Source organism: Lycorma delicatula, chromosome 1 (genome assembly GCF_047948215.1).
Source record: "Lycorma delicatula isolate Av1 chromosome 1, ASM4794821v1, whole genome shotgun sequence".
Classification (NCBI taxonomy): Eukaryota; Metazoa; Arthropoda; class Insecta; order Hemiptera; family Fulgoridae; genus Lycorma; species Lycorma delicatula.
Genome location: NC_134455.1, coordinates 129,188,888 through 129,213,637, shown reverse-complemented (window position 1 = coordinate 129,213,637; position 24,750 = coordinate 129,188,888). Strand labels below are relative to the sequence as shown.

At 27.1% G+C, this 24,750-nt stretch overlaps 1 protein-coding gene across 3 annotated transcripts in view; it reads left to right on the top strand.

The window, feature by feature from the left end:
- The window catches only part of Npc1a (Niemann-Pick type C-1a), a 499,866-nt gene extending 485,989 nt beyond the window's left edge, over positions 1-13,877 (top strand). For all 3 annotated transcript variants that reach the window (XM_075361101.1, XM_075361091.1, XM_075361084.1), the window contains one exon: positions 5,891-13,877. In XM_075361101.1, coding sequence (XP_075217216.1) covers positions 5,891-5,902 — 12 coding nt within the window. In that variant the 3' untranslated portion in view covers positions 5,903-13,877. The remainder of the gene's footprint in view (positions 1-5,890) is intronic.
- The last annotated feature ends 10,873 nt before the right edge of the window (positions 13,878-24,750 follow it).

The following is a 24,750-nucleotide window of genomic DNA, read 5'->3' as shown; positions in this document are numbered from 1 at the left end:
ACACAAAAAATAAATTACATAAAAATAATAATTAACTATTATTATAGTTATTGCAATTAGCAATACAATACATTAACAGTAATGACTAACTATATTTTAGATTTCTGTTATTTTGTTAAACTGTTATACACACAGGGTGGTGCACTTTGGTTTTATTAAGAAATATTTATTTGAATCGCAGTAAAAAAGAGTAAAATACTACACGTTTACTATATACCTGGAGATTATGTTCTGCTTATCACATGTTCAATATGACCATCTAAATAATAAATAAGTCTAGCAATTTTTTCAACATGAACTCCTATGTTGTTAATAACTCAATGACATATATCCTCGGTTATCTTGGTGCACACCTCAATGATCAGTACTCGCAGTTCCATCACTGTACGAGGATATTTAAAAAAAATCTTTTCCTTTAGAAATCCTCAAAGAGAATAATCACATGGATTCAAATCAGAACTTTTTGGGAGCCAGTTCTGTCCACACACAAAACGATTAGGAAATTGGTTTCAAATGACATTTGTGTTAAAAGTTTCATGCAGAAAGTCTAAAACAACATTAGCTGTGTGTGATCTGGCTCCATCCTGCATGAACCACTCATTCTCTAATAGAAACCCTTTTGCAAGAAGCTGAAGGATAAAATTATTTCACAGCATGTTTAGATAACATTCACTGTTCACTGTCTGTTCAAAAAAGAATGGTCCTATTACCCCATGACTTGAGATAGTGGCTTATACCATAATTCTTGGAGGAGGATGCACCTTTATATGAAGCACATGTGGATTGTTGGAAGCCCAAACACACACATTTTGTTTATTAACAACCCCGTCTAGGTAAAACTGTGCCCCGTCTGAAAACCAAACATTGTTCAACAATATGTCTTGGTTCACAGCCCATTCAGCGAACACCATTCTTTGATGTTGTCAGCTGTGAATTTAGGTAACACTTATTTTGTATAGGTACAATGCTAATCAGTTTTTAAAATTCACTGCTCGGATCGCTTAGAAATCCCAAGTTGTGCTGCTGCGTTTTTATTTTTGAATTGCCTGGTTCCTCAGCAATGCTACTCTGATGTCGAAGCAATGCTTCGACATTTTGTGGAGAATGAATATTGGCAGGCTGTTTGCACTTGCTCTCAAATACTGAACCATTACTATTAAACTTCTCATAAAGTCTGCATATTGTTTTAAATTAGGGTGACCATCTAGTTTGAAAATGTGCATGAAACCGTCATTTGTGTAAGCACTACGCTTTTCGTTTCATTAAAGAACAACACAGTCTTTACAACTATGCGTTGTTTAACAGTCAGTCTTCCTTTGTCAGTCATCTTGGAACGATACATAAACTTTGTCATCTTGGAACAATACATAAACAGCATACTCGGCGAGAGAAGAAACTAATTCGTGAACTTCTGTCACTTCTGCCAATGTAAAACACATTAATAATTATTAACTTAAACAATTATTGCTAAAACATATGTTAGATCACTTTGTGTGCTACTTTTTTTACATGAGTTTTAAACTCTTATACTGGATACATTAAATTACTGTATTTTCTTATGTTTTCTTTTATTACTTTACTCAGTGAGAAAAATCAGAAAAATTTGTTCAAAAAATAATTTTCACTTGTTCTTGTGTAACTGATTTAGCCAAAACTTATTCACTGAATAGATTTCGTTTTGTACTGCATTGATGTATAAAATAAAAAAATATATATATATATATATACATATGCTATCTATATTTATTGAACAGCATGCAATAGATACAGTAATTTAATTATTGTAATTCATTATAATAATTATTAATTCTTTTTTATTTGGGTAATAAGCAACATTTGAGACTTTGTGTTTGATTTTTTTTCTAATTAAAATACATTTTTTAATTATAATAAATAAAAGACTGCCAAACTGTTGTAGAGTCAGCATGCTGGTATCTCATTCAGTTGATTTTATTGGTTGCCTACTGCAATTTGAAATTTTTTTCATTATCTCTCTTCTTTTTCATTACCATTATCATTAAAAGTTCCCTGTAATAGTACATATGCAAAGTGAGAATTAACATGTGCACTTTCATATATATATATATATATATATATATATATATAATTATTTGTTTTAGTCTCTGACATTTATTTTACACTTATTAACTTTTTAAATACTTAAAAAATATTATGAGTTAAGGCTTTTTTTTATTAATCATTAATTAATATATTTAACCAATCAAGATATTTATGGATTGGTTTATGATCTCACATTAAGCATATGAATTGAGTTTTATTTGTTCATTAACACTTCAATAAGAGTTTTATGTTTTTTCTGGATCAATTCAGTAAAACATGTTTTACATTTAAAAATCTTTTGAAAAGAGGAAGGAAGAAGACATTGTTACAATTTTGTGGTTATAAATATTTGTTTGAATAAACTTTGTTTTTGTTCAAGTCTTTTGAAGTTGTTTTTTGTTTTTACTTTTCAGTTCAGGATCATCATATAATTCCTGATTAATGCAATATTGAAATTTCCTTTTTTTTAATTACTTATGTAAAATAACACAAATACTGTATATGAAAAACTGTTTTACATGGCATCTGTATAGTAATGTTACTTGTACTGCACAAATGTTTTTTTTGTAATTTGATACCTCATTAAAAAAAACGCATTCTCTATAGTTGTGAGTAGATTATGACAAATAAACTATACCTTTGTGTTGATTATTGTTGCTGAATGTGTAAGCATAGAATTTCACACAGTATATATAAATCAAATTCTTTAATTTTCATTAAAAAAAATCATAAATTGAGTTCTATTAATGCTGTGTATGATGTAATGGCTATTATTTGTTGACAATTAAATTAGAGCTTGCTGAAAATTTCAATTATCCAATATCGTTGCTTTCAATTAGGCATATACTTAGATTTAGTCATTTATTTTTTCTATATTTTATAGACTACTGATCTATGCAGTAGTGTAACATCTTGTCTTTTTGTATGAATAGGTGGCAGATTAAATTCTGACTATATCAGTTAAACTTCAATACTCATGTTTACTCATCTCATTCTCCCAGGAACATTTGTTATTGGGTTATGATTAACATCTCAACTAATGCGTTGAAACCATAGTGTAACACAGCTGCTTCAGATAATTTAATTTTAATTTTTTAGATTTACATATTATCTTATAACTCACTAATTCATGCTATACTTGAAATACAATTTTAATATTGGCAAATACAATCAGGAAAAAGTGTTTATTATAAATATGTAACAGTATGTTTATTATAAATATGATGGGTTTTTATACAATTTTTAATATATTATTATGATCAAATTGGGAACTGATTAACGTTGTTCTCATATCAGCATTGTCAGCTGTGATTGCCGTTTCCACATGGATTTTCCTCTTGTATCCATCCACTGCAATTTGCTTAAAAACATCAGTTAGCAAACAAAAATGTTATATTACATCTTCCTTCCAATGAAGAAAGAAACAGTACATGCAGAGCTACACAGATAAACAAAATTGAGCCAATGTGTTTCTATACATGATTGTGTTTTATTTTCACTAACAGTCTGTTTTTGACCTTCAACTCTCTGCTGCTCATGCTTATAAAAACAAACTGTAACTGTAACTGATAATCATAGAAATCATAATCTTATATCATAAATATAGTCATATTCTACGGTTGCATATGCCTGACTTCCTGCCATTACATTTATTTTTATTCTTCAAATGAAAATTTCATTTTTCACTATTGTTTTCATAAAAAAGATCATGAATGTGGATAACACATATATTTTCATGTATTGATTTTTTTATATTTTATAAATAATATTTGTTTGTCTGTTATGACTTAAATTTATAAAATTATTCATTTAAAATTGTTTTGAATTTTTTAATAATCCTACAACCACACAAAGTAAAAAATAAACAAAAAATGAAGGGTCAATCCATTTGAAGTGTCCCAAAAAACATCAGCTGGTTACTTGACCAATTAAAAAAAAATTAAACTTATCCCTTGAGGAAATTAGGCAAAGTGATAGATGCATCTCAGATGTCAGGTGCTTTGCATGCATGAAAGCCTAATGAAAGTCTGGAACTGATAGTGTAAAGCAAAATTAATATACCCCTTTCTGTTGTGAAACAGTGTGTAGTATTCACTGTTTCACTCGGCACAAAAAATGAATTACAGTATACAGTAAAAATAATAATTAACTATTATTATAGTTATTGCAGTTAGCAAATACAATACAATACACTAACAGTAATGATACTTACTAGATTTTAGATTTCTTTCATGATTTTAGTGTCCCAAAAAACATCAGCTGGTTACTTGACCAATTAAAAAAAAATGAAACTTACCCACTTGTATCCTATATGTCTCAGGGCCTTAAAACTTTTTAATTTTTAATTTAAGGAGTTTACCTGTGGTTGCCATTTTTGTTACAGTGCCCATACCTATTTTTGTGATTGTAACTGTTTACAGAAAAAATCATAACTAAAACACTATTAGTCCTGGATAGATGAAACAAAAATCAATTTATTCATATTTTCTCAAGGTAAACGACTGGCCCAGTGGTTTATTTACGTATCTCTCTTCTTTGTATGAGAAAATTACCAATAAAGTTGAACGTGAAAAACAGTGAAATTTCACTTTCAATAATTTTTTCAAGAGGCAGGGATGGCATTTACAGTTTGAATTATTTTTTTATATGTAGGTATATGTTTTACCATAAATAATATTAATGGTGATATACTTACCCATAAATTTTTGAAAACTATTTTTTTTTTAAATTCAAATTTTGGCTTCAAATAACTTCGATAGGGGTGGTGATAAAAATCTCAAATTTGCACAACTTACAGCATTTTTGCAGATATTTATGGCAAATAAAAACTTTTCTTGTGTTTTGTACTAATAAAAGAGTTATAATCTCTCAAAAATCAGGAAAAACCTGTTAAAAGCGATAACATTTTGACCTACTAAATAAGTGCTTCAAGGTTTTTTCTTGTCTTCTGTGATCAAACTTTTTTGTTAATGTTGTGTGGGGTGATACATTTTTTCTTTATAACTTACCTTTTTTTTACTTTTCTATCTTCATTCTTTTCTAAGATTTCTGAAATTGTTTAATATTGCTTGCTATATTTCCTTGGATCTATTGCCATACAAGTAAAACGTTATAAAATATACTTTATGCCATGTTCAGTTTGTGAACTGTCATGGGTGTGTTATGATACTGATGAGCTTTTTTCTAGTAAGTTGTACTTTTATTGATGACTAATATATCTGGCAGAGACCCAACAACTTGATGTTTAGGACAACCTTTGCTATACCACCAAAGTTTGTTTACAGTGTAGGTATATTGTTGAGTTGAATGCAATACAAATAGTTATCAATAAAGAATGTAATAGAATTCACATGAATTGTAAGTTTCATCTTCAGAAAAAAAATTTACATAGAAATATTGGATGTTAAAAAAAAAACATATTAAAATAGGACATAATTTTTCATTAAAATTTTTTAAAATACAAGCAATAATACAGAATTTGTAAAAAAAACCTTAAATATTACAAGATTATACTTACACTAGAAAAAAAATTGAATGAAAATCAACTAAAATATTAGACCAAATGTACAATGTAGTTAAACACTTAAACTGAAGTAAGAGACCAGTAATGATTATTTATTAACTGTAACAGAAATATTAAGCAATTCAATTTTAATATTTAGAAAGGAAACTATCAGAAGCTTGACTGTACAAGAAGGAAATTAAAGAAGGAATTTTAAATTTCTGTAAATGCAATAAAAATGTTGGTATAATAAAGAATTAAATCTGTACTACATAGATTTTTATCCAAAATAAAATAAGACTTACTTGTTTTTATGCTTTGTTGCAGGTAAGCCAGTGATATTCAGAAAAAGGAAATTCATGTACAGATTTCTAAGTATAATAAGACATAAAAAGACTTGCTCTTTTACAGAAAAAATACCACTAGTATACTGTTTATTTACTTTAAGTAGGAGGTAAAGTAATTTAAGATAGTAGTTAATAAATAAATTAATAAAATTGTAGTAGTATTAGTACTCTTATTAAGGCTGAATTCATAATTTTGCATGCCACAGGGTTTAGTATTGGATGTTTGACTGACAGAAACTTCAAAGTGTAAGAAAATGTTAGTTTAAATAGTATTAATAATTGAATGGATAATGTTTGTTAAAGTTTATCTTATTTTTAATAATAACAGCAGTATTGTTATACTTTGATGTAGATTTTAAATGAATTTATATTTTTTTAGAAAGAAATATTTTTATGGAGAGAATCTGTTAAAATGGTAAGTTCCTAGAGGAAGTAATAATCATTCTGTTTTATTTACCTCATATTACATTCCTTATGTAAGTATTAAATAATGTGGGGATATTATATTATGCTGTATATATTTTTTCTCATAATTTTATTGTTGTTATGTACACAATGTAGATTTTAAGAACAATATATAATTATTCATCTATGTATATGTTTTTGCTTATTTCTTATAAAATATATTTACAGTTTTTTATTGTTTTAATTAAATATAAATAGCAGTGGAATTATTAAAGAGCAGAGCAAATTTATTATTTATGAGTTACCCACCCATCTGGTATAAAATTAAGTGATTTTGAATAAGTTATAATTTTGGATAAAATGCTTTTTATTAAACATTTAAATGTAAAATCTTACTGAACAAAACATTTTTTATTCAAATACGTATGTAGTTATCAGTATGACGCATACAGTTTACAGATGCAAATCTAAAGTTAATGTTGTAAGAAAATATTTTTTAATTGTTTAAAAAGTTGGTAGAATTTTACAAACTTTTATAAAATATTTTGTCGTTTTATCCTCAGCAGAATCTAGGTAAAATATTCTTCAAAGTATCAAAAAAAAAATTGTTGAATTAATCTTTCTTTGAAAAAGAATATTGGTAGTATTACAAGGAAACAGTTATGATGAGAAACTGAAAAAAGAAATGTGCTATTTTGATTAATTGTAAGTTTTGGGTGAATTATGGTAATTTGAAGAGTGTAGTTGATCATATTCATATATAATAAAGTACTGATGGGCAGAAACATCCTTTTTTTTTGAGTCTTCATGAATCACCTTAAAAGACAAGACTGAGTAATAATTATCTAGAGTGCAGTTGTAAAGTTTATTTCAATAAAATTAAAAGACTTATAATAACATAATTCCTTTGCTTTTGAACCCACTTCTTCCATCATTTATGCAAGCTTCTTTATGGCTAAAACCAAAAGACATTTCTACCAAAACGTTTGTGGTAGAGCAACCAGTAAAACATAACCTCTTCATTTAATTCTTGATTGGAAAAATCAATGTCCTCTTAATAACTCTGTATGAAACCAAATAAATGATAGCCTGAAGGAGCAAGATTAGGGTTATAATATTTGATTTTCTGGAGGGTTTGAGCTATGTGGGAAGCAGGTGCAGACAATCTTTGTTGCAGTCAAGCAAGAAAAAAATGTTTTGTTACATTGTTGACATTGGTTGGCCTTTCAACAATTTTCTTTAGCATTTGCTTTGAATTTCAAGCTTCAGCTTCTCATTAAGGATTTCATTGTAACAAAGAATTTTTATTGTTAATCCTCTTTTCTGATATTGTTCTAATATTAGGCCATGTGAGTCACAAAAAAATGTTTGCAGTAATCTTGCTGCTGACAATTGACTTTAGAGCTATTTTCCTGGTAGGTGATTGCTCCTACTTCCATTCCATATTCTGCCAGTTATTTTCTGGTTGAAAATGATCCATGTTTCATCACCAGTGATGGTCTGTTCGAAAAATTCTATATCTTGATTATCATAGCTGGTGAAATTTTTAACAGAAGCACATTTGCTTATGCGGCATTGGGAATTGTTCTGGAATGCATCTTTTACAAATATTTTTTATTGTAGATGATTTCAAAGCTTTAAAAATTAGTCGTGATTAATTTATAGGTATGTAGATTATTTCATAGTCTACAAATTAGTTGTAAGAACATTGGCTACTTCATCAGTCATCACATTGTCTTTCAGAATTATAACATATATGTACTCAATGTTTTCATCAATTTTAATTGTATATAGATGTTTGGCTCTTTCTTCATGTGTAACACTTCTGTAACCATTTTTTAAGAAATTTAGCACCCATATATTATTATATTATTTAGCACCCATATTGAGCTAAAAGTCTTCAACATATTTCAGCCTCCAATGATAAAAAAAAAAAAAACACATAAAAAATTGATTACTGAATTCTGCTGTTCTTTGGTGCAAATGGAAAACAGAGTGGCAATGATTAATGTTACAGTTGCACAAATAGAAGTGATTTATCAACTTCAAATCAACCTAGAAGTATTAAGTCAGAAACAACACATAACAACTGCATTGAAAACGACAATACTTCTCATTTTAAAATAAATTATGTCTTGTTCAGTAAAATTTACAATAAACCATAATCACTGTCTAATGATGATGTAGAGGGAGATAATTCCAAAAACAGAACATATAATAATTAGTGAAATCAAGAATGAAAATTTGTTAGATGTAGTTTATATGATCATTATTTGGTTGTAGTTATTCTGGTTATGGTATGAATATGAATTATTAATTTACAGTGGAACTATCATAAAAGCAATGTACTATTTCAGGTACCCTACATTAGTGAAGTGAAATATAAGGTTTATTTTAGCAACATTTTAATTATCAATAGTGCATATATTTATTTCATGTATTAGTTAAACTATATATTAAATATTATTTTTATAACACAACATTTAACTGCCCTTAGGCAGTTAGAAATATTTTGAAGGACTTGATTAAATTTTAAGTTTTACAAACTTCCTAACACTTGTAACATCTTTTGGTTGACATATTATAATAATGATATTGAAAACTGGACTGTTCTTGTTATATGTTTATTCTGCTTATTGCCTTGTTTAGTGCTTTTAATATTTATGTTTTGTTAATTTATTATGAAATATAATATTACCAATATATCACACAGAGTACCATTTAAAGTATTTGATTAATATAATATGTCTGTATTATATTAACGAAAAATATTCTACGTGTATTATGTTATATGTGTACACTAATATTCATTTATATAGCGTATGTACATTATAAATGAAATACATATATATATATATATATTAGCCAGGGGGCTACATTTATATAGTCTAACCAGAGTGCTCCACCCGCTGGACCCCCACTATGTTCGGTATCCTCATGGTTATGAGAGTAATACTGATAAATAACAATTAAACCCTGAATAGCTCTCTTTCCTCTAATGTTTTTCTTGTTCTTGACATAAAAGCTCCTGCTGTTGATAAGCAAAACCCTTTTGCTTTCCCATTCCATTACCTTAGAATACCTTCTATCTCGGGAAGGGTAAAGGTAGATAGAGCTGAAAATTGGATATGTTACAAAATGCATTGTCTATTATTCTTATGTCAAAAAATGAAATCAAAAACTGTATTAGGTTGTCGTTCAATAGGAAATACTTACAACTTTAGCCCCAATGAGGTTAGGGTCACAATCTATGGTTTAAAACCTTCCCTGGGATAACACAAATGTATCCTGAAAATTTGAAAGCATTGATTGGTTCTCACTTGATGCTGTTGTAAACAGACAGAACCACCACAAACTTTCGCATTTATATAATGGAAGATTTGTGTGTGTGTTTGTTAAACATAAATGGAAATCCTAACTCTGAGGTTTTACTACATAAAAGAATTGGTACTAATTAATAACAAATGAGTCAATATGAAATCAGTAGTCGTACGAGAACAGTATTTTCATGATAAACAAAAAATACTTGTGTAACATATTCCCTTCTGTCTTATGGATGCAGAGATTTCATGTGATTTATATTCTACTCTTAAATAACATGAAAATTTAATAAAATTATAAACTAATAGAGTGCTAATTGAACCGTAGGAGATGAAAGTACAACTGAAATTGAACCAAGTTTTTGAATTGAGTTCTGTGATTGGACTCAGATTTTAATTAATGAGTTATTTATACTTATTTAACAGTTTTTGCTTCCTAATTTTACAGAAGTCAACAAATATACAGTTTCATCTATGAATTTATATCTCTAACATCCAATTGTTACTTGTCCTAGAATCCTAATAAATTCTGTGCTAAATTTTCATTAGTTCAGCCTGTTGTATGTTAGGATAATTGTACTTTCTTTTTTGCAATTACATAATTTTGTTAAGTTCTCTTTATTTAATATTATTAAAAATAATAAATAAACTGCTGATGACATATCAACTTTTTTTTCATATATATGCTCATTACATTTTTTGAATCACTTCACCATTAGACAACTATATGTCATAAAAATATATTAAATTTTACAAAACCTCGAACATATAATAAAATTTATATTCATATTTGCACATCATTAGAGGATTTATTACCTCATAAATGTATAAACTTAAAATAAAGCATCAACAGTGTATTACGAGCAAGTTTTAATAAATAAATAAATGCTTATTTATTTGTAAATATATTTTACACACACACACATGTATATATATATATATATATATATATATATATACAAATCAAAGAGCCAAAAGTATAAAAGCCATTTACCACCAAGAGTTCAAAATTCAATAATGCTTCTTACCTTATGTTTATTATATTATTTTTTTTATAATAGCGCTTTCGAGGTTTTCCCTCATCATCAGTTAAACTTTTTCTTCCAAATCATACATTTAATTCAAACCATTAAAATTACAACATATAAAAGTATGTAGTCATAAATATTAAAAAATTATAATTTTTTTATTATGTAGCTAGCCACACATACAGTACTGCACTCATGATTGAATTCTGTACCCTTGGTGGTAAATGATTTTTATACTTTTGCTTTGAGATATTAGTACAGAGGGGAATATGGATAAATACAATAACAAAATAATTGTTTTTGCTAAGTCAAAATATATATATATATATATATATATATATATAGCTATTTCTTATTCATCGAGTGTTTCACATGAATTAATACCATTTTTATATCACTTAAATGTCTATGATGATTTGTCACAAAAAAATGCTTTATAAAATGAATGAAAAGATAAACATATAAGGTGCTACTTTATTTTTCAGCATTTTATTATTAATTTTTATCTGTTTTATGTGGGTTTTTTTCTGTGTAGCATAATATATAATATTCTCATGACACTTCTTGCTCTTTTGAAAAAAAGTAATATTTTAAGATTTTCTTTCTACTTGTTTCCATTTTTATTTAATCTACATAACTATGAACTTAAAAATTAATGTCTGGAAACTATACATACATATATTTTATTAAGTGTGAAAGTGCAATCATTTAAAATTGAAAATGATGTTCAAAATATATTTAAAGTATAATGAATATCAGTAAGCATAATATCACATGTTAAGTATTACATTTTTTTAGAAAGAAAAGAATCTTTGTTAATTCATTTTTCTGAGGGTTTTATAAATATAATAAACATTTTTTTCCATTTAAAAGATAAAAACAAAGCTACCGTTGCATAGCCTAATATCATTTAATCTGTTATTTTTTCTAATAAAATGTATTATTTTACTTATATTTTTAAATAAGATTAGTGTAAATGGATTATAGCATTCAAACAAAACAGTTTAAGTTCCAATTTTGTCAATTTTTTTTCCTTTGAGTGAGCTATACTATCACAAAAAGAATTGAAATTGAACATGACACTCATAGGAAGTAACAATTGAGTTGTAGAACCTACTGACAAATCATAGTTGTGTTATAAAATTGAAGTGTACTTTGAAGAAATAAGTTATTTTCTTACAACTGTGTTGGTTCTTCCTAAGACTATATAAAAATGTTTATTATATTTATAAAACCCTCAAAAAAATGAATTAATAAAAATTCATTTCTTTCTAAAAAAATTTAATACTTAAAATTTAATTGAGTGGGTCACTAAAACAATTAACTCTATATTTTTTAAACAGTATATCGTTATTTTTAACATTAATGAATATCTTATTTTGTCTGTGCTAAACAGATGTCAGCTACAGTAATTGTTATATATAGTATAATGTTTTCTTTATGTTGGGAACTTTTCTACATGTTAAAATTAATTGGAGTTTTTGGATAACTCTAATTTTTACTTAAACATAGAAAGCGACTATTACCATTTTTAAACCTTCTTCTTGTTAAATTTTTTTTCTTGTTTTCGTTACACTATATATAAAAATACATAAATTAATATAATAGTATTTGTTACCTGAAATTAAACAACTGTGTTACCAGAAGCATGAATAATTCATTCATGCTTAACCTACTGACAAATAATAGTTGTGTTATAAAATTGAAGTGTACTTTGAAGAAATAAGTTAGTTTCTTACAACTGTGTTGGTTCTTCCTAAGACATTATAAATTGTTTCAACCAGTCCTACAGTATTTAAATATTACTGTTTTTTCCCAATGAAGTCTTCTGGCCAAATTATAGTCTATAATTTGTTTTTAGAATCTGTAATCTTTTTTAAACTTATTTTTATTTTTTAATAAGAGAATTATCTTTCATACAACTATAATAACTCACCCATAGGTGATGTTTAATGATTATAAAATATTTAAATTCATTTATACAATCTTTACTATGATTTTCAATTATTTTGTTAATCAATTAATTTTTTTATAAACCTATTATAATTATCTTTATTTATTTATTTTATATAAATAAACTTCTGTATACTTTTAAAAAATTCTTCATAAGGTTCTGGAGATCTCATTGAAAAAACTGTTAGGTCATTGTAAGTTATTTCACTTTAGAATAATTTTACTTATATTATTTAATATATTTAGTCAGAATATGAACTGATATAAGATGGATATAATTGGTACTAAAATACTTTGCACATGTACATAATTGATCAGTTACCAAAATGAATATATTGTTGAGTTTTGCATATAATTCCGACAGTCACTGTTAATTTTATTCAGATAATACTTAAAAGTGTTGTGATTTGTTAGGCTTATAATATGTTTCTTTTGTATCATTATTTTAGACTATTGATTACCTTTTGCAGCTTAAAAAATATTGAAAATATTTTGTAATAAAACTTGTTTTAAAAGTGTTATATTTGCATGCTTCTTGTAAATTTAATTATTAATTTTATAGTAAGGCTTTAAAAACTGGTTAAATATTAAAAATGATTATGTTCCTATAAATTAATTGTTTTGAATAAGCTAGAGGATACTTTCACATTATCTCTAATTTTTTTTTGTACATATTGCTGTTATTGGTTTTTTCCATTTTATGTTAATAATGTAATTAATAGTTTACTCATATTTTTATAGTGACTGTTTTGTTATGAAATAGAATGATTTACATGGTTTTATTTATTATGGATCACAATAAAATTTTATATGATAATTCATCTTTGATTTACTAGGAAATCCTGTTGCATTGAGTATTTCTATTTGTTTTATTAATTATTTTCTAATAATAAAATTTCAGATATTATAAAGTTATGAAGAAATCATCGATACTTTTATCCTGAATGTGGTGTACTTTTTCTTTTTTGTGTTTAGCCTCCGGAACCACCATAAGGTATTACTTAAGAGGATGAATGAGGATAAAATGTATGAATGTAAATGAAATGTGGTCTTGTACAGTCCCAGCTCGACCATTGCTGAGGTGTGGTTAATTGAAACCCAACCACCTAAGAACACCAGTATCCACAATCTAGTATTCAAATCAGAATGTGGTGTACATGATGAAAATTTATGATACAGAGCTCTGAAAAATTAGTAAAATTTGTACTGTATTATTTTAAATAACATTATTAAAATTACAGTATAAATTTCACTAATACCAGAAATTAATGAACTCAAGATAAAAAAGCTATCTGTAGTTTACAGTATAACTTTTACAATGATTGTTAACACACTTTCACTGTGTTATTATATTTAACATATTACATTTAAAATAATTATATACATTATTTTTCTTGTCTTTTTTAACATAACAAGTGCAATTTGCTCCAATTAATACGAGGGTTAAATTTAAATAATTTACCTACTATTGTTAACCTTTTTTTATTTTTTATTAAAAATGAAAGTTATTATTTATAGTAATATTAGTACACATAATTGTTTACATACTATAGTAGTTTGGTTTTCAAAATAAGAAACCATTAAAATATATTTTTTCTAGCTACCCACATTCAACTGAAATTTAATGTTATGAAACTCTATAACTCTTACATAATTGTTGTAAAAAAAAAATAATCAGTAAATTTATTCTTGTACATTAAAAAAAATACTTTATTATTAATGAATCTGTTTTCTTTTGTGTTATATATATTAAGTTATCTAACCAAAGAAATAGTTTTTAAATGCCTTATATAAATAAATTTTTATGATTTTAATAAGGTACCAAATAATAATTATGAGCTGTGAATATATGTGGAAAATTTTATATCACTATTGAGTACATATAATTTTTATTTAATTTAGATAACTTTAAAGGCATTGTTGTTTAGCCGCACAAATGTCTGTTGAAGGTAGAAATATACAGAAATATGTTACATTGGCAACTGGAGTTTTTTTAAAGTTTATAATATCCGTTCCTGATCATCCCCTCGAGCTTGTATGTCCATTCTCTTCTTCTTTTTTATTTCCTCATACTTCCATTTTATCATATTAATACATAAATCATTATCAAGCAATGTGTCTTTCTAAGGAGAAAATATTTTAATTTTATCTTAAATAAGTTTCTTCATTTCATTAACATATTTTGAAGTTTATTAGATCCTAGTAAATTTTAATTAATGTCTCTTAATTTCCCGTCTATTGGTATAGCTGTAGAAGGGAAAGTATTGTAATCGGTCTAACTTGGGCATATGCAGTTTTCACCGGATATTGATGTTTTGGCATTTAAGAAATAATAATTAATAATTTAATGTTTTGGCACTGGATAGAAATTTTCTGGATTTGTATATACATGTGTATATTCTGTGTCTCACAAACTGTGTTTTAACCAAACTTGGTCAGATTACTTCTGTATACGGGGGCATTGATGCCATTAAATTTTTAATTTAAAAGGTCAAGGGGATGAGGCTGTAGGGTAAGGTCCCTTCAGTATCTCAAGATTTCACCTAATTAAGGTCTTATTTTTCTTAGGCTCAATTGTTAACAAATAAAAAATAATATTTGCAAAAAAATTTTCAAAATCGCACCCCCACCCCAAAAAATGCTCTAAACTAGTGGCTAAGTAGGTATACTACATCAATAGTACTCCCTGTCACCACAAGGAGTGCTAGTGTAGCACTAAATAAAAGTATAAAATAAAGCATTTAAATAAAATTATAAATACTTTAAATTGTGTGTAAGCCGTGCATTGGAAAAAAGCTGCATGACAGGTAAGCTCTATAACTGTTGTCAGCTTTCCTTTTAAACAAAACAATTCTTTGCTCCCTTCTGTTTTAAACAAAACATTCTTTGATCTTAGGATATTTTTTCTATAAAATATTTTTGACTATGGTTTTAGGCAAAATTAGTGACAGTAATCCTCTTTTGTTCTGCTAATTGCTACAATTTTAACATGCTTCATTCAATTTCTTACAAAATGCCTATATATGTCTACAGATGTATTAGATCTAGAAAAGATCTTTAATAAAATTGTATATTATATAAGCTACCTATTCGCCAGCAATCTAATGATGTAATAGTTAGCTTATTAGGTTCATATCATGATTGCAGTTGGTTGGATTTTTTGCTAGGATCTGGATTACTTTTTATACTGTTTATTTCATCATAAAAATCATTATTAAAAAAAGAATCAACTGTAATTGGATGAATAAATTATTAGATAAAAAAAAGAAGTTAATATTAGGAATTCTTTTTGAATTGATCTAATCCAATTTTAAGTATAATTTTAATCTGTTAAATGATTTTATCATTACAGTTATGATTATTGAAATTTGAAAATTCAGTTTTGTACAAATAACAGTACTTATTACAAAAATCTTTTTACTACAGGAATGACTATTGATATGTTAACATACTCTTATAAAGGCTAAGTAAATTTCCAACCCACTAGTTAGATTGGGTTATTGAACAGCTGTTTATTTTTAGGTATTAAGTTCTAGGATCATTAGCAACAAACAAACAGCAATAATACCTTGTTACACAATCAAACATACACTACAGCCAATGCTTTATTTGTATTTAAAGACCAACAGGAACTAGTTTATTAAATATGGTATTGACTATTTGGTACAAAAAATCTTCACTTCACAACCACTTATTTTCAAAAAGCAAACTAATTTTTGACCAACTGGGTTTCACAACCTATTTTGAGGAAATTCAATTGCATAAAACAAAAATAAGATATTGCTCTGGGAAGTTGCAAGAGTTACAGAACTATCAATTTACAAAGGGTTGCAAATACTGCTATGCCAAAGATTAGAACAGCTGTTCTGTGATGCTGCTGTGTCAGATTCACTTCCAAGAAAACTTAAAGTGATTAGATCTTTTATTTATGATACTGGTATTATGTATTTTGTTTTTAAGGATCAATTAATAGCTCTTTCTCAGATCTGGATCACCCTGAGAAAGTAAAAAACCTATCATATGTACGAAATCCGTAAATAAAGTAATGAGACTGGTTCAGGAAAACTTCTTATTTACAATCTAATTATACATGGACTCTATCACTTTCAAAATAGTTCCCTTGAAAAGCCGTGCAACACTTCAAACGGTTTTCCCACTTTTCATAGCAATGTTGGAACTCAGAAACTAGAATATCATTCAGATAGTGGGTTAAATTTTTTTTATGTTTTCTACTGTTCCAAAATGGTGTCCTTTGAGGTGTTTTTTTAAAGTCGAGAATAGTAAAAGGTCGCAGGGGCTCCAGTCAGTTGAATAAGTTGGTTGAGGAACTACAGGAATGTTTTTCTTTGCCAAAAACTCATTAATTGAGAGTGCAGTGTGACAAGGTGCATTGTCATGATGTAGCATCAAGTTGTCTTTGATGGCTGGTCTCACGCAGGCAACTCTTTTCCACAGTCTTTCAAGAATTTCTCGGTAAACATATTGATTTATAGTCTCTCCTGCAGACAAAAACTCCAAAAGTCTCTGATTCACACAACATTGTTGTCACTGTTTGACATTAATGGTCTTTCAGAGTATGGATCGTCTGCAACTGATTCTCAGCCATGTGAAAATGCTTTAAACCACCTAAAAACTTGTGTTCATGACAAAGCGTCATCTCCATACCCCCTTTTCAATTTTGAAAAAGTTTCAGTAGCATTTTTACCGAGTTTAACACAAAACTTGATTGTACAATGTTACGCATAATTAGTATCACTCAGTTTTATAATGCAGAACAAAAACTCGTTTCACAAAAAGTTTGTTTACGTCTCATGTGGCAACAATAGATTTGAAATATTAATACCTAATATAAATCAGTTGTTCATATAACCATATGTTTACTAGTAGCTTTACAGTGTTGCCACTTTGGCTGCCAAAACAAAAACTAGTCTCATTACTTTATTTACAGACCTCGTATGTATGCAAATTGCCCTTGACTATATCTTTTTCTAGTAATTTAATACTTACTATATTAGATTTATCTTCTTGAAAATAAATAAACAATTTAATTTATATAAAATTCAACATCAGGTGATACCTGGTTTTTTGCACTTTTTCTGTATGAATATTTTAAGGAAAACTTTAAAAAAAGTTACCACTTTTGACTGCTTTTGGGTAAACTTGCACACACTTCTATATTGTTTATTTATTTTCTGAATAAATGATATTTATCTAGAAATGAATTCTGTAAATAAATATCATTATAAAATTCATTTTTCTTGAAATAATGATCTGGTTTTATTTAGTAGCATATTTATTACTCTTTCTCTCTCCCTCTGTAATATATAATAATATATTACATTTATATATAATAACACATAAAACATCTTTTAACACATAAAACGTCTTCCATGCTATATTAGGATTTTTTTGTTACCTTCAGTAGCTTATGTGTGCTTTAGAGTTTATAAAAAGATTACGTACATATATATATATATATATATATATATATATATATGTTCTTTCACATAAGAATAATTTTGCACCAGTTTTCCTACAAAAGTTTAATTAAAAAAAAAAAAATTATTGAGAAAGTTGTTTAATAGGTAAACATCAAATTTGAATGATTATATAATGTATTGTGCCAACTACTAAAATAATAATTCAGTTTAAAGTGTAGTGGAACAAATTATCAGTGAAGTGATATTTTAGACGGAAATTTATTCAGTTAATTGAGATAGTATACAAAATACATATCAACTCTATTATGTTGTGAAAGAATTTCATCATTTAAAGCAGTACAGATTTTTAAAAAATATACAAAAGACTGTTATTTATTTTTTAATAATTAAAAATATTAATAGTATACCTGCTGAATGTAATGCATCAGTAATTAATTTAGTAGTATAATAAAATTTTCTTCATATTTTTAAAATGTTTATTGTTAAACAAATATATTAAAGCACCATATGAAGACAAATTTTACATTTATTACTGGAATTTTTCATTTTCACACAAGTTTAATTTGTTTACATACACCTTTGTGTAAGCATTTTATTGTTGTACAATCATAATCCATGCATGCATGGAAACACGTATCTTCTTGAGATTATGTGAAGTTGATATTAATCCACTTCTTTTTACAACAAATGATGCTGCTTTTAAATTATTCACTTCAAATTTTCTTCATTTTCATAAATGTCTTGTACAGGTAACAGTTTGGAAACATTAATTTTAAATATTATACATAAAGATTTATACAATTAATATACGATTATGTGCCATAACTGTAATGGTTGTGGCTGACCAGGCATGAATCACAAGTCACTCACTAAAACAGCATACTATTCTCAAGAACAAAAAGAATCATACACAACGCTTACTTAGGAAATAGAATAGTCATTCTCTGTTTAGTTTTCCTTACTGAACTGAATATATCAGAATATCAAGCCCCCTGAAGGTAATATTCAGCCCATCTATAATATTCAGTAAAATCAACAGAAGGTTGATTTTAGGGACTGGCTGTATTGTAAAAAAAAAACAACTCTGATTGGTATCTCTTGAACATTGGACCTTTATATGCATCTTATGCATAATACAGACTGGTACAAATATTGGAAAGCAATAAATGTGTTGCAGATATATATATCTTTTAGTATTGTAAAACAGTGTGTTACAAATACTATTTCCAATTCAAAAGGAGATTTATGAATAAAAGACCCTGAAATAGAAGATAGTTAAAATTTCTTATTGAGATGTTTAGAAAAAATTAAAAGCCACTAGCTCTTTTTAGCCAAGTACAATTTGAATTAAAAATGAAAATTTTACTAAATGATGGTGGGTTTATAAATAAATAGATTGCTATAACAATCCTTAAAATGCTATCAGTAATTATTTGCAACTCTTCCTCCAAAAGGGAATTTTTTTAAAGGTATAACAGTAATAAACTAATGAAAGTTTGAAAATTATGGTAGCTGAATACATTTTAAGAAAAGCAAAAAGTATTTATTTTAAATTATTTTAAACGTAATTAATAAAAAAAAAATTTGGGAAAACCAAATTACTTTTTCATGAATTATTATTTTTTTTTTTATACAAGCTCCACCTAAAACCTACATAACAGGTATATTCATTTTTTTATCATTTGAATTTAAGTAAATTATTAACAATATTTTCAAGGAATATGAATTTTTATATATCAGTGGTCATAAATAAATGCTGACCTCCTTAGCAAAGCGGTAGCAGCAAAAAGGCCGTTGGCCTTTCATTTAGAACATTCTAGGTTTGAATTCCAATTATGGGTTGGCATTTTTCATATGCTATTATATGAATTTCTTATAAAAAAAATAAGATTATGTAAATAGGCAATGTTCTATTCTTAACAATTCTAATAAATAGAAAGTTAAATAATTTGAGACAGAGATGATTCATAGGGGCTAAATTATTTAGGATTATATAAGCTTTCATCTCAAGTTGAAGATTTTTTTTCTGTTTAGCGTCCAGGAATCACTGTCAGATATTACTTCAGAGGATGATATGTATGAGTGAAAGTGAAGTGTAGTCTTGTACAGCCTCAGATTGACCATTTCTGTGATTAACTGGAACTCACCCACCAAAGAACATCAATGTTCATGATCTACTTTTCATTTAAAAGTAACTGCCTTTATTAGGATTTGAACATTGGAACTCTCAACTTCAAAATCACCTGATTTGCAAAGACGTGTTCACCACTACACCAACCCAGTGGTTAAGTTGAAGATTTAAGTAGGATTTTTTATACAACTTTCAAATAATCTGAGAAAATATTTGCAAAATGTTGACTTTTGCAAAAGGAATAAAATATGCTTTTTTTAATTTTATTTCTGCCCTGATTAATATATGCCCATTCATTTCATGTTAATGGAAATTTGTGAAATTTAATTTGTACATTTTTCCCTGGTATAATCAATTGTTTCATCGATTATGAAAAAAACCATCATTTTACACTTTAAGGCTGAAATCACAAATTTGTTGAAATTTTAAGGAGTGTTTATAGTAAATCTTTTGTACCTATTTTAACAATGAAATCTAAATTTATTGGGTTTGTTACTATACTCTCTCGTCTGCTCGGAAATGTGATCTTGTGTGTAAGCTATATTTCATGCATCTCTCCTTTGTAGTGAAGAATTTGCAGCAGATACATTACTGTGTATTTTGAGAGCGAGTCACTTTTTAAATTTAGTTTAAAAAAATTTTAATCACATTGTATGATTGATCAGTTAGTTGTTAGTTTCACTTCATATTAAAGTCAATTAATTTATTCTGTTTGTTTTCTTATTAAATTAATTTTTTTTAAATACTTTTATTATAATTTATTTTTTGATTAATATTATAATAAAATATTTTACTACATTAGATTTATTAAAAAAAAGCAACAAATACTTGTATTGATTTTTAAAATATTCAATTCATCAATCACCTCTTTTTTTGTTTCGATTGATTGTGTTGTTTTAGTACTGTTTTAAAACCTGATTATAAATAGTATAAGACAAAAAATTACTTTTTTAACCAAATTATGACACTGGAAGTACAAAAATATCTTGAAATTTGTTAAAATACGATCATTTTGCCGATTATCAACTTAAGAGCTGTTGGTTGAATTGTATAAGTTATTGTTAACGGAGGAAAAAACCAAAAAATAATTAACGAGAAATATTCTAAATATGGAAATGTTTACCCTTAGATATTTTAAGAATATCCGATCATACCCGACAGAAACCGAGTCTGCTGAAATAATTACGGTAGGGGTGGCTCTCTGCCAAGTTTTTCAGAAGATAGTATGGCAGTATTTAGTATCTCTATTAACATTTTTGCTTGTATTTTAAAAGTGGAATACTCTGGTAAAATTTTAATTTTAGATTCGTTAAACGTAATACTTTTTTAATTCATTTTAATGGCGATAAATTTTAAGTTATGTGTACTTGTTTCTTTAACGGTGGAATTCTGTTTAATAAGCATGCAAATTTGAATTTTGATATTTCAGTGAAAAATGAATTTTTATTTTTCAAATTTGTTAACATTCAGGAAAAGTAGCTTGTTTTTTTTGGATAAAATTGCATTGAACTGAGTTCATACGAAATACGTAGAGTTGTTTTTAAATTAAAGAACTTCGTTTCCACTACGGAGACCTTATATTAATGAAATTCTAAAAAAACGCGAGTGTTAGATTTTCGATTATAATTTTGTATTTCTATTAAAAATATTTTTTGAGATTACATTTTCTATTATAATCAACAGATATTTTCTTTGTCGTACTCGGTCTACCGTTGAATGTGATAATTTTAAAGCTGACTTCAAAAAAAAAACTCAAAGTAAATACTAAAAAATTAAATTCATCTTTAAATTTCGACTGAAGTTGACGCCAAATATTCTCGCTGAAGTACGAACCAAATATTCTCCCTCTGAAAGTGCTGCAGCTTCAAAAAATGAGAACTTAAAGAAAAATTGTACCGTATTATTTACCTTTCAGCACGTTTATTTTAAAATCGGTTTTATTTTTAATTGCTATATTTATTTAAAATGTTGGATAAATTTACAAAAATAAATCCTTGCCCGTACACGCCCAATAAATGCAAAGACAAAAACCTGTGTCGATAAACATATGAAAAATCATTCGAAAACTGAACGTAAAATAGGATGTCTGCAATACCGGAAATATACAATTTTTGGATAAAAACTCTTTGAATTTGTTGAATAAAAAAATTATTTCTGGGCATCGGCCTAATATCGTTACATTATCAAGGTTTAATAGTAAAAATACCAACAAATAATTTTAAAAAATAAACTTCAAGTCGTCTACGTGACAATGAAATTTATAGTTTAAAAGATAAAATCTTCTGGTGATGTTCTGGACAAAAGTTATCCAGAGAAACTTCTACAAAATTAGAAAAAAAAATTTTGCATATTTGCTCATTGACTAAGACTTGAATAAAAGTTTAAATATTTTATAAGGACTGAATTGATAAGCTCCTTTTTTAGTAACTTCTTACTCGAATAGTAGAGATTTATAAATTTTTATTGTCGCATTTTTTAATATTACGTCTGTTAAAAATATGAATTAAAATTTTCCCTAATAACTATTTTCGTTATCAACAAAGTTTTCTCAGAAACAGCAAAATCGCACCATCAAAAGTAACAGTTTTAATGGTGGGGGGAGTCCTAAAAAAATATGGTTAAGGTTAATTTCTCTATTTCATAAAAAAATACAATCTTATAAAGTAATTCCAATAATTAAAAGTGAAAGTTTTCCTTAAAATTATTATCTGGTTCTTACACACATACGTCATGTATTCCTTATTTATGAATCCTCAGTATGTATATCATGTCATGTAATAAAAAAAGGGTTGAAAAAATCCTTGAACGCAAATAATCGCTCTGTAGCAGTTTGTCTATTTTGTGTATCTGAGTTTTTTAATGTTTTATGAAAAGCGTATTTCTTTAAACATTGTATAATAAATTAAGATTCTAAACGGTTGAAAGGCGTGGAAAGCATAAATAATTTTAGTTACTTACTACCAATTACCTAAAGGTTCTGTTTAAAATATAGTTAGGCTTGTTTTGTTTACGAATTTTTACCCTTGTACGAAGTAAAGGAAATATTGTGATCGCGAAAAATTTCGGTTTTCAGATTTCAACGGAATTATCCATTTTGACCATCTCTGAATCCATTTTGACTAGTAACGACGTGACGTTTGTACGTACGTATGTATCTCGCATAACTCAAAAACGATTAGCCGTAGGATGTTAAGTTTTGATTTAGGTCTGTTGTAACATCTAGTTGTGCACCTCTCCTTTTGATTGCAATCGACAGAACCAAAAGTGTCCAAAAAAGACCAAAATCCAAAAAAAAAATTGAATTTTGGACTTTTTGTTAACTGCAGTAATAAGCCCTCATTGAGAGCTTTTCAACTATATATCATAAATGGTACTTATTTTCATTGGTTGCAGTGTTGTAGCCAAATAAAAGTTTAATTAATGAAATATTTGGATCTTACAAGGGGCAAGGCACATCGATTCGAATCCGATTTCATTTCCTTTTTTTTAATTTAAATATATTGATTTATTAATAATTATTATCCTTTGATTGTAAAAATGTTCTTACGATAAATAATAATTCAATTAAAAAAAAAATACGAAAAATATGAGAAGTTATTAATGAAATAAAATTTTATGTACTTTTCATTTTAAAAAAATATGTGTATGTAATCTAATAGGCGTACAAAGAAGTCATGTGGTATACACATCAAATTTTTTATCTTAAAAACACTGCAATAGTTTTTACAAAAAATGTAACTAAATCATCAAACTTAATTAGTTGCTTGGGTTCGGTTTCCTGAACGGGTCTGGTATTTTTTCTTCGTCACAATTTTAAATATTAGTACCGATAATCTATATGTAATAATCAATGTATTAAAACATAAGAAATAATACTATAAATGTAATAATTGCTCTTATAAAATCTGCAAACACTTATAAATAATAAAACAACTGTATACAATATTTACTGCTTCGAAATTATATTGAAATTGCTGAGTAAGCAAAGGCTTCGTTAGAAATAAAAATATCACGTATTGGCAGTCATTATACTTTTATGAAGACATTTCCCCCTCTTCGATGAATAACAAACGACTAATTCAATGATTGTCAGTGTCATCAAATAATTGTGTTTACACCTGGTGCCAGATGATTATTATCCATCCTCTTTTGTTTTCAATGTATTTATTTATTTTTCGTCCTAATTCCCTAATATTCTTAGATAAAATCTTATATACATAGACCTGGTTGTGTTTATTAGTTGATGCACGCTTTTGAGAGCGAGTAAATAATCCTTTAAATACTTCTTTACGTGAGGTAAAATTTGTTACCCTTTTAAACACCAACATAATAAAAAAACAATAAAAAAATCCGTAGACAAGGATTTCTCCAAATCTTTGCTTTGTTTTGAACAATGATGAAGAGTGCCATTTCCAAAATGGAAAAATCTTAACGATTTTCTCACATAAGACTTGATAAATTTACAAGCTAAGTATTATAAAACTGGGTATTTTATTTACTTTTAAATAAAAAATCTGATCTGGACACCCAGATTTGATCTGGACCCAGGGTGATTTCAGGCC